Genomic DNA, 15,970 nt, shown 5'->3' with positions numbered 1-15,970 from the left:
GTGTAGAACATCTTGTATGAATATTGTACACAACAAGATTTAATTCCAACTTCAGTTGCTGATCTTTTGTTTATTTTTATAGCTATGAAGATTTTTGTAACAACTAAAAATTCAAAAAACCAAGGAATAGAAGAAGCTTTGAAAAATCGCAATTTTACTGTAGAAAAGATGAGTGCTGAAATTAATGAGATCATCCGTGTATTACAACTCACTTCTTGGGATGAAGATGCCTGGGCCAGCAAAGTAAGTGTTATTGGAGGAGAAATAAGCAAAATCCTGAATTCTCCCTTCCTAGGTGATTTTGATTGTTACCTGTTGCAGATTTTATCTTGTAATTGTGTATATCATAAGACTACTTAGGTATTGTGAATGTAATTTCTTCTTTACTTTTGTTTCATGGGTTACTTGCTACCTTTGCAAATTTCTTCGTTCCAAGGTAGAATAAATAGTCATGTGGAATGAATATTGGTTGAAGGCTGAGGTGGGTAGCCTTTCTTTCAGGTTGGCTGATGAGGAATGTATAGTCCCCTGGGTGGGATCTCTACCTTGTATGTTGGTGATTGTAGCCAGGAGACTAAGAAAGACACAGAATATGCCTATAATTTTAAACTTTATGGAAAAATTTCCTTTACCCAACCTTTGATTCAGAGGAATATACAGAGGAACATCTTAGCATTTGTACATGTGTCTCTTCATTATTCCCTTTTCTCTAAGGAAATTTTATTTAAAATATTTGTCTTTACATTTGTCAGTTAGTTTGTGAAGTCCCTTCACCCTGTCTAGAACCTCTTCTTGGGCTTAAGGGGATTGGTGGATTCCTTTTAGAGTCTGCCAGCAGTGGTTTTGTGTTACTGCCACTCTGGTCCACTTTTTCCTATGTAGTGACTATGAACAAAGCTTCCACGTCTGGAAGAGCAGAGACATTTGTGTTTATACTTAGGAGCCCAAGATGCAGGCAGTTTGGGGAATATACTGCTTGCTCTAGGATCTAGACCCAAATGTCTCCAGGGTCACCCAGCAGGCTGGTAGCTGACTAAAGAGGGGATTTTATAGTTTGACTTTTGTTGGTTGTTTAGTAGAGATATAGATGTTTTTCCTCCAGGACACGTAAAAGGTAGGGTCAAAGCAGGGACCTAAAAACCACCAGCCCTTTCTCTTTTACCCAAAAAGGTAATTTAACAATGGATATTAAATTAGTTTACTTCAACTATGGATTTGTTTAACAGGCATTTTCTCATTGATGTGCAGTTCTTCAACTGGTTCTAAGATTATATTTTAAATTTACATGGTAAAATCATTTTAAATCTTTGATATTGATTTAATTTTGCTTTTGCATACTTGACTTTTACTTCCCTGTTGTGACTTCTTTATGCATCTTTTTTATTGTTGTTCCCTTGTTTGTTTTATTCTTTTTCTCACGTTTAGAAGGTAAGCTTTCTCTTGCCCTTTAGTTTCTTTTTTGCTTAAAAATAGAAAAAGCATGTCCGTGGGGTTTTCTTGTGCTGTGTGCTGTGCCTTATTCTGTATGCCGGTGTGTAACACTGTGCTTGACTATGCGTTAGAATGTGATTTAATATGGGACTCTGGCTGTGCTGCACATTCTGTTTGACTCTGCTCATATTGAGCTATTTCTTTGGGGAGAAACAAAAGGAAACACATTACTATGGGCCATCAGGATTTCTGTATTTGGTAGGTGCTTTTTAAATCTGTTTTCAGCAGGATCCTTAGGACTTATTTTGCCTGGTCATTCACACTGACTTCATGTGAAGCAGTTTTCCCCAGGTAGCTGGGTAACCTTTGAGTTACCTGTATGTAGACCCTGCTCTAAGGAAAGGATACTTCCAGCTGATGCCATCTCTGTATGTGCCTCTCCCACCAGTCTTCTTGACGGGCTCTGAAATTTTGCTTTTGGAGTTGTGTAATTGGAACTTTTAAGTCAAAATGAAAATGAGTAGGTTAGATAGCTTAGATGAGGCACCTGTCCTGCATAATAATCCTTTGATTTGTCAAAATCCAAAGGACAAAAGAAGCAAACTATGTATACCTAGTGTTTTTCTTAACTTCAGTCCATGGCTTACTATGTGAACTGTCTGAGCCGTGAATCAGCCATAATTTTCTGACTTCATGTTCCCCTAAACTAATCTCTTTCCTTTGCTTTTAGTGGATGAGAAAGTAGTAAGAAGGAACAGGCATTTAATTTTAATGTTTCTCTATTTTTGAGAGGAAAGTCATTCATCATTTAGTGAATAAGTGCTAAATGTGAGTAAGTGAATAAGTGCTCAGCTTTATTTTGTACTGTGATCCAGTGCTACTTCTTTAACAAAACAAAACAAAACAAAACAACTTCCATTGAGTTTTTCAGGACTTGGGAGGATATATAAGGAATAGACCTGTTCCTCACCATGTGTGGTCTTAAAGCCGTCCCAGTTTTATGTTCATCTAGGAGAAAGTAAGTTGGCTAGGATGCTGCAAAACTAACTTTATCAGGAGTGAAAGAAAGTAAAATCAGTGAGTTCAAGCAAAAAGAAGCTCAAATACATGACATCAGAATGAACAAGAAATTTTTAAACCTGTTTACTTTTGTTATACATTTAACTGGTTCAAAAAAATAAAAATACTGTAAAAAGAGATACAAGACAACTCTTCCTCCCAACCCTGTTCCCATCCACTCTTACCTCTGCTCACTCCCTAAAAAATATTTTTTTATTAGTTACAAGAATATTTAGCAAAAAAAATTACCTTAAAACTGACATTGGTAACTAGGATTTGGGCTGTTTTTCTGTTTATTAGGGTTATGCATCTTTCATTGCTCAACTGTAAGCAGTGAATTAATCAGACCTTGTGTCTGTTATCACTGAGTTCCCATTCTGTTCAGTGCATACAGTGTCTTTTGCCTCCTCTTGGCCCTACTAATATATAATTAACTTTGTCTTACCATACTTGTTTCATGCTTCCCCATTGGTGCAGTATTCTTCTGGAAAGTGATGGTTCCTCTAGAAAAATGGGGGAAGAAAGTAAGTGGAATGAATTCTTGATAAAAAGTGCGTCTTGCCAATTAAGTTCAGGTTTTGAAGAGGCAATGCAATGGCTATTTGACATTTTATACCTATATTCAAATTGCAAATTTATAAATTTAAAAGGATTTTGACTTTAAACACTATTTCTTTTAAAAATAAAAGTGTCCCTTTCTTAAATCAACAATCATAGTGATCATTGAAAGTCAAGTTAATATTTTTTCTTAGGAATACATTATGAGCCAAAAGAATTTAAGTTAAACATAATTCTAATACTACTCTTTATAAATTTAATACTCAATATTATTTTTTTTTGTATTAATAGTACTTGTATTTTGTTGCATGTTGGAAATTAAGAAAAAATGAGACAAAAATTTGAAAAGCATTTCACTGCTAAGATAACTTGAGTCATTAAATATGGTTATTCAAAATGAGTTGTGGGGAGTTTCCTCCCACTGTAGTCCTAAACTGGTGATGAGTAAAAGTAGTGACTGACTCAGAGGTCCTGCATATACTTTACCAAAGAAGGAAATATTGGTTAGAACATGCCATCCTGTAATACTATCCCTTACTGCAAACCGTTGAGATTTAAGGATTTTATTTTATTTTATTTTTCCTTTTCTTTAAACAGATACAACTTTTTTTAAATGCCTTTATTTTATTTATTTTTATGTGGTACTGAGGATTGAACCCAGTGCCTCACACATGCTAGGCAAATGCTGTACCACTGAGCTACAGCCCCTGCCCCTATTTGATTATTTTTAAAAACAGGTTGTATATGAACTTTTAAAGAATGTTTTAGTGTTTTGTTTTAGCAGCTAATAGAATGAAAGATTTTTCTGTTCAGGATAAATAGTTAATTCAGGTATTTATGATGTGTTATTCTTTCCCCTCCCCCAATAAGGAGAAAATCCCCCCAAATGTCAAAGGAGTTTATGTTTCCTTTCTGATCTGTTATCTTCAGCTAGCTGATTCATCTGATTGTGTGCTCATAGGTGGCCTAGATTTTTAGAGCTGGGAAGGTATTCGTAGAGATGAGCAAAGAGAAACCGAGGTCCTGAGAAGATAACTTGCCTGAAGTCTCAGGACTAAATAAGTTATGATAGTGAAAATGTTATCAGAAATGGAATGCGGTGGGAAGGGAGGTGTTAGTGGAAGAAGGGAAAAGCGGCTTGGGGAGTGATATAGAGAGGTCCTTATTCCCCATATTTAAAATTTCCAATTTTAAATTCCTGGGATTACAGGACATCACTTTCCTAATGATAGCTCTTCTTGATCCTGTGTAGAGGATCTCAGTATTATTCACAGGTATTTTTGAGGCCTAAACATATATTGAATTTTAGGAGTGTTTCAGTTCCTGGAAAATCATGTAAATCAGTATTCTCTTAGGATGACCTTCCATCTTTTGGTTTGTGGGGGACAGTGCCAAGGCTGCATTTTTTCATTTAAAACTTGATCTGATAAGATTTTTATAATAAAAGGGGTTATGGAGGAGGGCAGAATACTACCTGCCAGCTGTCCCAAAGTTGCATGACTAGATCTGGTCTTTTTTTACTCTCACTCTTTGAAAAAACAACAAACAAAACAAACAAATAAAAAACAGATTGAAGATTGGTGGAGACTTTTTTCCTAAATTTGAATTTTTATGGAGAAGAATTCTCAAAACATTGTTGTATTTTTTTCCTTCTATTTCATACTCAGATTGTACTCTGGGTACTTAGATTTATGTGACAGAGTTTAACAAAGTGCTCGGGGCACATAGTATGGTTGACCACAAGATTATAATTATTTTTATCTTTTATAAATATATCTGCAAATTGAGTTCTAATGCTTAGTGTTTGGTGAATTTGTTTATATTATATCCTAAAGTTAATGTACTTATATTTCTTATGACAGAATTTTATCAGTTTCATCTGTCCTGCAAAAGAAATATGAGATTCTTAGGAGACCAAAATATTTGTTTCCATAAACACTCTTGTTTTTAATAGATGCGACATTGCACTGCATTGTGTTTAAATTATTGTTTATAACCTTCCAGAAAGAATTTAATGCGGCCTTTTCAATGATAAGTTTTAAACCTCCAAAATGGTCTAAAATTCATTATTAAAAACTGGTAACTGTCTGGTGCAGAGGCTACTGAGGAGATTGAGGCAGGAAGATTGTAAATTCAAGGGCAATTTATCAAGACTCTCAGCAATTTACTGAGACCCTGTCTCAAAAGTAAAAAATAAAAAAAGGCTTGAGATGTTTAATCCCCAGCACAGAAGGAAAACAAAAACAAGAGCAAAGAAAAACCTGCTAACTAGTTGAAATTCCCAGTTGTAAAATGTGGCTTAATTTCAAAATTTCCCTTGTTTTTATTTAGGGAAAAAGAGTATCTCTTAATTTTAACTTCTTGGTGGTGTCAGATCTACTATTCAGGAGTAAGTTACTCAATTCCTGAGAATCATATTCTTTTTTTTTTTTTTTTGGTAGTATAGAAGCCTTTTGAGCTTTATTGGGGAGAAAAAAGAAATGATTTTTGAGGATGCTGAATAGAGCAAAGCTTATTTTTCCATTGTGTTTCAAATCATTTTGGAGCATTGGAGGATAAAAGCAGCTATTTATGTTAGTGAGGATTATGAATTTGATGTCTACATTTTATTTTCTGGGCAGTATCAACCAAAGCCAAAGTTGAAAAAAGAGATTTGCGACTGTTGTAGAAGCTTAATGACATCATTGGCAACTCTCTTTGGTAAAAGAAAAAAATTCTCAAGTTTTATCTGAAATAAAAGAATGAAATCTGGAGTGAACAAGCCAGAGATGGCTGGGTATGGTGGGATACATCTGTAATCCCTGCTGCTTGGGAGGATAAGGCAAGAGGATGGTGGGTTCAAGGGTGGCCCCGGCAACTTAGTGACACCTTGTTGCAAAATAAAACAAGGATTGGGGCTGTAGCTTAGTGGTAAAGTGCTTGCCTAGCATGCTTAAGGCTCTGGCTTTGATCCCCAGGACTATAGCAAAACAAGACAAAGCCCAACAAACCCGAGTGATTCCCTGTTTCTTAATTTGTAAAATCAAATTATATTTAAATTTGAGATTCATTGAAATAATTGAGGGGGAAAGTGGCAAAAACAACATCTAACATGTAGGGCTTTCCCTCCCTTTTGAATTTAGGTTTTGAAATGTAATACTTGGTATCTATTGGTTTTCTCACTGAAAATGAAAATGTGTTAAGGAAATGCTATTAACAGGTTTTAAATTAAATATTTTTACATTGACACAATTTCTCCTCTCCAGAGTGTTCACATACTTTCTAAGTAAGAGCTTGTGTACGTGTGTGTTTGTGTTTTAATCTGTACCTAAATAATTTGTGTATTATACCTAATAACTTGTGTTAAACCCTGAAGGCTATCTGTCTCCCTGAGGTTAGGAGTTACCTGAGATTTTCTTTTAAGAAGATATTGTTTTGGATCTTGCTAATTTGAATTAAGTGTTGCATTACTTTTGGAGACAAGGTTTGCTGTACAAATTAATATAAAACAAGGTGAAAGAGAAGAACAGATATTTAAACCACTTAAAATCAAAGCACTCAGAAATACAACTTGTCTATTTGTACTAGTTACAAATGGATTTTCAAATTTCACAATGCTACATTTTATGGATAGCTACCATAATCCCATGTAACTTGATAATAAAAATATTTTACGTCCTTTTTTTAGTAATTTAGTTAACCTCTTTTTTGGTGCTGTGGCTGAGAAATAAGGTTAGAACAGAACAGTCTATCTGTTTAGATGGGGAAGGAAGGAATCCTAACGTTCGGAGCCCCATCATTTGAATAGAGACTTTGAAAAACCTGGGGTCAGGCTGCTAACTTTAAGCCTGATTATGAATGCAGCCAGTGCTTTTTATTTGTGCTAGGGCTGGTCTCCTTCACATTGAAAGTGGGAATGCTCCTCGTGCCCCCTTGTGGAAAATTGGTGGTATAACATCACTAAGAACCTCAGTTCTTTAGGATTGGAAATAGAGGAAAGTTAGGATAATAGGACATTGGCTAGAATTTTAGAGGTTAACTCTGTGCTTTGATGGATTGACTCCATAGGAGTCAATTCCTTGGAGCAAGAATGAGATAGACTTTCTTTTGAGATGTTAAATAGATCCTGAAGAGGTGGCCAGCCTACCAGTTCTGAGAATGTGTACATGGGTATTTGTTGTGCTGTTCTCTGCATTTTCCTCTGTTCAAACAAATTTTATGAATACTCACATTTTTTAGAGGAATTAATATGTTGTCTCCCAGCTGTATCCTGGGAGATTTTATGCTTATCATAATGAATCCTGTTTGTAAACAATCAAGACCCATTTATTATATGTTGCCTCTTTTTCCAGATTAGGGGTTATAAAGAAACTAAGGATGAGATGTAGTAAGGAAGAGCTGCAAAAAATTTTTTTCTTGTATAACTTTAAATGGGTTTTTTTTTTTTTGAGAATTAAAACAAAACTGCTACATTAACTTTTTAAATATCTTTTTCCAACCAGTAATTCCAAGTTTTTCAGATTAATTAAAGTGAAACATCATCCAGTTTGGGTGTATATTTCAAAACAAGATGTAAAAGAATTGTGATTTGTGGCACCACATACTAATTAGGCTTCCCTGAAGCGGGGAGGGCTCTGGCAAGGCTGCAGTAGATGAATGTTGACTAGTAGAAAGGCTGATAATGAGGCATGTGACAACAGAGCTTTTTTCTGTTGAAGACATTAAACATCTTTTGGCTTGAGCAATTTTACCAGTTTTCACAGTTTTAGCAATAGACACAAGGAAACAGAATAGAATTAACTGAAGATTTGCATGCAAGATACTGCATTTTGATAGCAATAAGAATTGTGTTGTGATGAGATTATTAAGACCATTGTAGGACTACCTTAGCTTTTGTATGTTAGTGCTGTAATACTCCTTTGTTTTATGGTACCTCAGTGATTGCAAAAAAAATAATTGTGGGATTTCTCTTCAAAAGGACACTGAAGCCATGAAGAGAGCATTGGCCTCCATAGACTCCAAACTGAACCAGGCCAAAGGTTGGCTCCGTGACCCCAGTGCCTCCCCAGGTAACCCTTTAGTTTTGCTTTTCTGATACATAGAATAAAAATCTAAAATTGAAGCAAATAAAAGAATAGAATAAATCCTTCAGAATTTTGCAATCCTGAGATTACTACTATAACATTTGGAACATAGCTCATCTTCTGATAGTTTTAACTAGTGGAAGCGTTATTGGACCTTAAAAGAATGAAGGGCATAAGCCATATCACCTCTTACTGTGGAGGAATAAACAAAGCCAAACTGGGCATTCTTTGCAAAATTATTTTTTCACCCATTCCCCAAATTGGAAAGGTAATTATTTTGAATAAAAGCTCTTCTCTGCTAATTCCCATTGGGTAAACTTCCATTTATGTCAACAGAGTACTTAATTAAGTAGATTAAATAGTAATGTCAATAAAAATTGGAAAGTGAAGTTGACTATATAAAGATAAGATCCAAGTATGTTATTGAGTTTGGCTTTGTGTACTCTATAATTTAATATTTTTTCAGTTTTAGATTAACATTTGAATGAGCGAAAAGCTTAATGGAGTTTGGAGGTGCTAAGTACTATTAAATTAGGACGGCCTATTTTCATCATCCACATTATTACCACAAGCTGCTTAGTATCTCCAAATGGGTATGGTTCCAAGTATCTATTTTAGCAGTATCTGTGGTTGAAACCTCAGCTGTAAGGGCATCGCTTGGCTATTAGCTATCAGATGGATTGTCTTCTGTTCACTTGTCAATTAAAATCATCTATTCCTTCAGGAATGAAATGATGTGTAAAGTATCCTCTCTAAATGTTTAATGGGTCTACAATGCAGATATTAACTATCTTTTTATTTTAGGGGATGCTGGTGAACAGGCCATCAGGCAGATCTTAGATGAAGCTGGAAAAGTTGGTGAACTTTGTGCAGGCAAGGAACGCAGGGAGATTCTGGGAACCTGCAAAATGCTAGGGCAGATGACTGATCAAGTGGCTGACCTCCGAGCTAGGTAAAGTTTTTCTGCTCCTAACAGACTTGTAGTAAGTAATTCGCACAGAAAGCAAGTCTGTGCCAGTTTTACTGAGTTATCTTTGGCTAGTAGATAAAACAGGTATTTCATTATATTAGTTTTTCTGAAATTGAGGTGAACTTTCCTTTTTCTAAACTTTTAATATATGCAAGTGTATACCTAATAAAGTTGTAACTTATTCTATAATTGAAATAGAAATAGAAATTGGATTTTTAGTTTGTAGCCATAGATTTTTGAAAAATAAGGGGCATTGTTGAAGTCTGGCTTGTTTAGGTATATATTAAGAAAGATGGGTAGAAAGAAATATAAAGAGTGAAAACATTGAAATTATTTCACATCATTTTAGAAATCAAATAGATCATCCTTTAAGCTGGTAATTTCTGGGCTCTTTTTTTCTTTTTGGCAGAGTGGGTTCTAGGAATTGAACCCAGGAGTGCTTTACCACTGAGCTACATCCCCAGCCCTATTTGTTTATTTATTTATTTTTAAAAATTTTAAAATTTTTAGTTATAAATGGACACAATAACTTTATTTTATTTACTTACTTTTATGTAGTGCTGAGGATCAAACCCAGTGCCTCACACATGCTAGGCAAACACTCTATTACTAATCCACAACCCTAGTCCCCCATTTTATTTTTCATTTTGAGACAGGATCTTGCTTAGGGCCTTGCTAAGTTGAGGCTGGTCTCACACTTGCAATCCTCCTGCCAGAGCCTCCCAAATCCCTAGGATTACTGGTGTGCGTGTGTCACCATGCCCAGCTATTTCTGGGTTCTTTATGAGTTTGTATTTCTGCACTAGTTTTTGGTTTTTAATTCTTTTAACTACCTTTTACCCTCAGTAAGTCTTGACTTTTGGAATTTTCCCCCTCATAACTCAAATAAATGTATAATTTATTGTTGAGACAAATCAGTATGATACAGATTTATTTGGAATTCTTCCACGTAATTACTAAAGTTCAAAAAGTTCCTCATTTTTATGGAATTTTATGCTATGGGCTTTTAGAAAGTAGAAGTGTTCCAAGACACTAGTGTACATGAAAATTAATTTTGCTTTGAGAATGTTGTGAAACCTCTTGATTTCAAACTAGTCACCCTGAAGAATACACATCTAAAAAGGAGTGATTATTTTTTTAAAATATTTATTTATTTTTTAGTAGGACACAACAATATCTTTATTATTTTTATGTAGTGCTGAGGATCAAACCCAGGGCCTCGCACGTGCTAGGCGAGTGCTCTATCACTGAGCCACAACCCCAGCCCCTTAAAGGAGTAGTTCTTAATCTTTTTTGGACCAAGATCACTTTTTATAATCTGATGAAAGCATTTATCCCTACCTAAAAAGATGCCAATGAACATTCCCATTCAATGTTTCCTATGGTTTCCAGGGATTTGTGGATTGACCATCGTCCTGGAAGCTTGGGGCCTTCAGATTGTGTCCCTATCTTGACAAGGAGAAGAAACAGCTTAAATAAATGTGATCTCATTGAGTTCAGGGAGCCTTTCTCCTGCTGAGAAGCAGTCTCCCTTGTCATGAGCATGGCACTAACTTTGCTGAAGGGACAAAAAGAAGTTTTGCTCCCATTCAGAGAAATGCCAATGCAATTTGACAAGATTCTCGGCTCTTTTAATTTCTCATTTCTGGCTCTTTTGTTTACAGCCTTTTCACAGTGTGGTAGACAGTTTTCACTTGGAATTCTCAAATACACAATTGTATGTGTTTAGAGAGATGAATATGAGCAAGAGAATGAGGTAATTGTATGGGATCAACTATTAGTCTTTAAAGCAAAAAGGCTAGAACAGTGATGAGTGGCTTTGGGCCTGTTTCACAGTGGAGCCTACAATATCCTTTCATGAGGAAAGATTGGAAAGCTATCTTCCTGTTGTTCTTTCTTAAACATAACTACTCAACTATTTATCATTTTAATGACTGAAACACAGTGACCTTTTTTTTTTTCCTCCATTGATATTCTTCTGGTCATGAAGAGTTTCTAGATTGTAAGAATATAATTTTATCCTCATGGGAGTTAATGAGTTTTTTTTTTTTTTTTAAAACCAGGAGCAAGAGTGCTTTTCCATGAGCTATATATATTCTCAGCCCTTTTTAATTTTTTAATTTGAAATAGGATCTTGCTAAGTTGCTGAGGGTCTAGCTAAGTTGCTGAGGCTGGCCTCAAATGTCTTCCTTAATTAACTTTTTTTTTTTTTTTTTTGGCACTGGAATCCAGGGGCATTTTAACCACGGAGCCACATCCCCAGACTTTTTCATTTTTATTTTGTGACAGAGTAATTGCTAAGTTGCTTAGAACCTTGCTAAATTGCTGAGGCCGTCCTCGAATTTGGAATCCTTCTGTCTCAGCCTCCCAAGTCAGTGAAATTACAAGTGTGAGCCACCACACTTGGCAAACTTTTTATTTTTAATGTAGCCTATACTTATTTTTACATTTTTTGCAGTTGTATTCACATGCCAAAGATTCCTCATCATGAATTACTAAATTTGAAGGGGGAAATAGCAAATTAAATCATAAATATTATGTTTCCTAAGTCTTCATTCTTCTGGAAGGTAAAGAAAGTCTTCAAGTCCACGAAAATGGAGAGAGACAGTGTGTGTGTATACCTTTTATATACCTGGCAATGAATTTATGGAGTTTATTACTTCAAGTATTGGTATAGATGAAAAACAGATGTATGTTTTTTAAACAGGGTAGATAATTCAATGATAGGTGCATATTATTATTAAGGGAAGCAAAGATGTTTTAGAGTTCATTCTAAAGTTAGAAGCTCAGATTAGGATGAACCATGCCATTCTACTGAATGATAAAGTTGCCACTCCTATGACTGAGCTAACCAAACTGAGTTAATTAAAAAAAATCTGAACTTATAAAAAGATGGCAAATCTTCCTTTATGACTGGGAAAGTCTGTTAAGGAAAATAAATTTCAGGGCTGGGGATGTAGCTCAGTGGTAGAGCGCTTAGATTGTGGTACTAGGGATTGAACCTGCAAAAAAGAAGAAGAAGAAGAAAGAAAGAAAGGAAGAAAGAAAGAAAGACATGTACAAGGGAGAACAAGTTTCTGCAAAACATATTATTTTTTGTAGTAATACCATACCATTTCTGAGAGAGGAAAATAGTGAAAATAGTTCTTTAGGAACTTTATAGGAAAATGATATACTTCTTATCACCATGTACTTCCCTGCCCAGTTCTAACTAGTTTTGTCTACAAATGGATTAAGGTTATTAAGATCATCATTAGGTCATTAGGTTTGTTACACAAATGATAATTCAGTCATAACAGTAGATTGTGATATTTATATTGCTTTGTTGTCAAAGTGTTTTACATTTAAGGAAAATCACTTTTTAAAAAATACTGACTAATCAGAATTGTGTTGCTCTCATTGGAATAAACTCATTTGGCTAACTACTTGCTATTCAAAAGTGTACAGTTGTGTTCATGTTAGTAGCAACTAAAGAATTCAATATTTTTCTCTTTTTTGATCTGATATGGCTTCATTTGAACTTTCTCAGATTGTACATTCTGCTAATTGATTATTCATAACAAATTACAAATAAAAAGCTCCTAAAAAGAAAAAAAAAAGTGTTTTCAAGTATATTATCTTGATGCTTGATACTCTGTTAAGTAAGCAGGGCAAGTACTGTATTATTGCTTTCTTTCATTTTACATTAGTTTTATTTTATAAGAGAAAAAACTGAAGCCAAAGGAGGTTAAACATCATAAAGTCCCTGAGGCACCAAAATTTAGGATTCAAACAGATTAAATTTGTCATTGTGATGCGTTTTCAATTACTCTGTATGTATTTGCCTTTTCAGTGTATTCTCGCCCATAAATAAGACAATTTAATGGCTACTTATTTCTAAAGCACACATTACTATGGTAACAAAGTCCTCCATAGCAATGAGATCCCCAGTACATTTTCCCACTGAAGTTTAGATTTGGTTATATAATCACTACCTAGAGGCGAATAATGATTATCAAAATTTGCTGGCCTGACTTCAAAGTGGTTATGCAGTTCCATAAAGCTCATGTGTATTTTTAAAAGCAAAAGAGAAAGATGGTTTGGATATCTTGCTTTGTTTAGCTCTGTTTTCTTTTGTTATCCTAGATTACTGGGGAAAATGAAAAAAGACAAGCATGCTAACAAAAATGGCATGTACTGTGGTGTTAAGGAATATTTTGTTATTAAGTATTTGAGAAGGTGCAATGACAGTATCTTTGTCTGAATAGAGGTCAAGGAGCTTCACCAGTGGCCATGCAGAAAGCCCAGCAGGTATCTCAAGGTCTAGATGTGCTCACAGCAAAGGTGGAGAATGCAGCTCGAAAGTTGGAAGCCATGACAAACTCAAAGCAGAGCATAGCAAAGAAGATTGATGCTGCTCAGGTAAATGTAATGATTTTCAGGAGGGGTGGGAAGTAAAAGAGAAAGAGAAGCATTCCACAAATATCCCCAAGCCCTTCCTTTCCCCTTCTTCCTTTTCTTTCTCTCTACGCCTCTCATCATTTAGTGTGGGTAGATAATGGGTGTTCCTAAGTGATGACTGACTGACTTGTTCCCAGCAGTTACCAATGTTAACACATCCCCTACCATCACAGTTTACACTAATGTTTATCTATAGTTTGAAATGAAGGTCTTCATTTTGACTATTTTGACTAGTTAAAAGTGAGCACTCCGACTACCAAGAGAATCCTAATTCCTGTTATAGATTATAGTACATTGAAACTGTTCCTTTTCTCAGAATTCTCAACTGTATTTCATCATAGAAGTGTAAAGAGTCAAAGTTTTCTGATTCTACTTATTTTTTAAGTTATCAATGCACCTTTATTTTTATTTATTTATTTGTTTGTTTGTTTGTTTGTTTGTTTATTTATATGTTGTGCTGAGAATTGAACCCAGTACTTTACACATGCTAGATCTACTCTTATATAAAATCATTTTCAAGTATGTCACAAACAAATGTTTGATAAACTTAAATGTTTCTGATTAAGGATGAGATAAAGGTTTATGAAGATATTTTATGCTAATGGATAGGAACAAAGTTGTTTTTAAAAAGATGAAGGAGGGGTTGAGGATATAGCTCAGAGGTAAAGCACATACTTAGCATGCACAAGGCCTTGGGTTTGAGTTCCAACTCCCAAAGGAAAAAAAAAAGATGAGAGATTGATTCGATCTTAGAATGAAGCCAAACACCTCTATAAAACAATAATAATTATCACTCTAGAAAACAATTACTGGTGTGCTATGGGATTTAGATTTTTTTTTTTTTTCTGATGGCTTTGTTAAGGTTAATTAAATGTGGTTCATGAGTAGACTGCAGTATTCTCTCTTTCTGTCTGTAGAATTGGCTTGCAGATCCAAATGGTGGACCTGAAGGAGAAGAACAGATCCGAGGGGCTTTGGCTGAAGCTCGGAAAATAGCAGAATTGTGTGATGATCCTAAAGAGAGAGATGACATTCTGCGTTCCCTTGGAGAAATATCTGCTCTGACTTCTAAATTAGCAGATTTACGAAGGCAGTATGTATTCAGTCCTTTTAATTGTCCTTTAATATCTTTCTCTCTTTCCTATTCCTTTTCCCCTATGAACATGTAAGTTGAATCCCCATAGGTTAAATGCATGTATGATACTCCTCCACTGTAGTATTGGCCAGATCAGATATTACCTTTATTGTATCTGTGACATGAGGCTTATTAATTTATTACCGATCACATAGTTTTTAAAGTAATACTTTTAGTGTGCTAAGAACTCCTTAAAAAAAATATTTATTAATATGGTGCTGAGAATTGAACCCAGTTCAATTTGCTAGGCAAGTGCTCTACCACTGAGCCACAACCCCAGCCCAAGAACTCCTTTTTAAAGTTAAGTTTTTCTAATTTCTAAGCTAGGATATTCCTGCTACATCAGGTTTATGACATGTCTGTTTCTCAGATATATGAGGAAAATAATTTTTGTAGCTAGCTATGAATAAAACCCCCATGTGTTTATGTGTGTATGTGGAGAAGGGGAGAATCATAAGAAAGTACTTTCTTCCTTTCTCTACAGTGTTATTTCTTTTTTTTTTTTTAAAGAGAGAGTGAGAGAGAGGTAGAGAGAGAGAGAATTTCAACATTTATTTTTTAGTATTTGGCGGACACAACATCTTTGTTTGTATGTGGTGCTGAGAATCGAACCCGGGCCGCACGCATGCCAGGCGAGCGTGCTACCGCTTGAGCCACATCCCCAGCCCTACAGTGTTATTTCTTAGGTAGCAATTATTAAAGATCCTTTTCTGGTTGATTGTTCCTTTAACACCAGTCTTATCATAGATTCCTTTCTTAAAGGCTTTTGTGTACTTACTTTGATTATATGGAAAAGAGGCGTTCCTTTGTTCTGATAAATATGTTCCTGTTTGCAACACATGCTAATAAGGGTATAATGCCATAGAATAATTCTATTCTACCTAAGTCCTCCATCCCTAGTCTTTGAGGATATTTTGCTTTTCATTTAACCTGCATGTTTCATTTTCTGTCCTTCCATGAGACAATGCCTAATTTTTTTCCCCTAGTGAGAGATACTTTAGAGTTCTTTGAAGTTTTATGTTGACTGAAAGGATAGTGTTGGCTAAGAAAACAAATTCCTGCCTAGTGCTACAAAATAAGTTTGTAGACATACTTTAGGCGGGAGGTTGTGTTGACAGAGACCAACTTGAATAACAGCTCAAATTTGATTATATATCAAGGTCAGTCATTTGAACACCATTGTCTTATGCCCCAAATCTTGATTGTGTGTCAGGAAAAATGGCAATTTACCAATTTTAAAATATAATGTTCACAAAGGTCTTTTGTTCAATGTTAATTCATTAAAATAATGTGTTACTTTTTTTTTTTTTTTTT

The 15,970-nt window shown here is 35.0% G+C and overlaps 1 protein-coding gene across 4 annotated transcripts in view; it reads left to right on the top strand.

Moving 5' to 3' along the window:
- Positions 1-15,970, top strand: part of Vcl (vinculin) — a 115,957-nt gene that overhangs the window by 68,237 nt on the left and 31,750 nt on the right. For 2 of the 4 annotated variants that reach the window (XM_048801832.1, XM_048801833.1), the window contains exons 6-10: positions 83-243; positions 8,003-8,096; positions 8,916-9,063; positions 13,329-13,482; positions 14,439-14,614. In XM_048801832.1, coding sequence (XP_048657789.1) covers positions 83-243; positions 8,003-8,096; positions 8,916-9,063; positions 13,329-13,482; positions 14,439-14,614 — 733 coding nt within the window. The remainder of the gene's footprint in view (positions 1-82; positions 244-8,002; positions 8,097-8,915; positions 9,064-13,328; positions 13,483-14,438; positions 14,615-15,970) is intronic. The other 2 variants (XM_015504613.2, XM_015504612.2) reach the window with 1 other exon arrangement.

The sequence above is a fragment of the Marmota marmota genome, unplaced genomic scaffold (assembly GCF_001458135.2).
Source record: "Marmota marmota marmota unplaced genomic scaffold, marMar, whole genome shotgun sequence".
Classification (NCBI taxonomy): domain Eukaryota; kingdom Metazoa; phylum Chordata; class Mammalia; order Rodentia; family Sciuridae; genus Marmota; species Marmota marmota.
The sequence above is the reverse complement of the archived record's forward strand: the minus strand, read 5'-3'. Positions and strand labels throughout refer to the sequence as shown.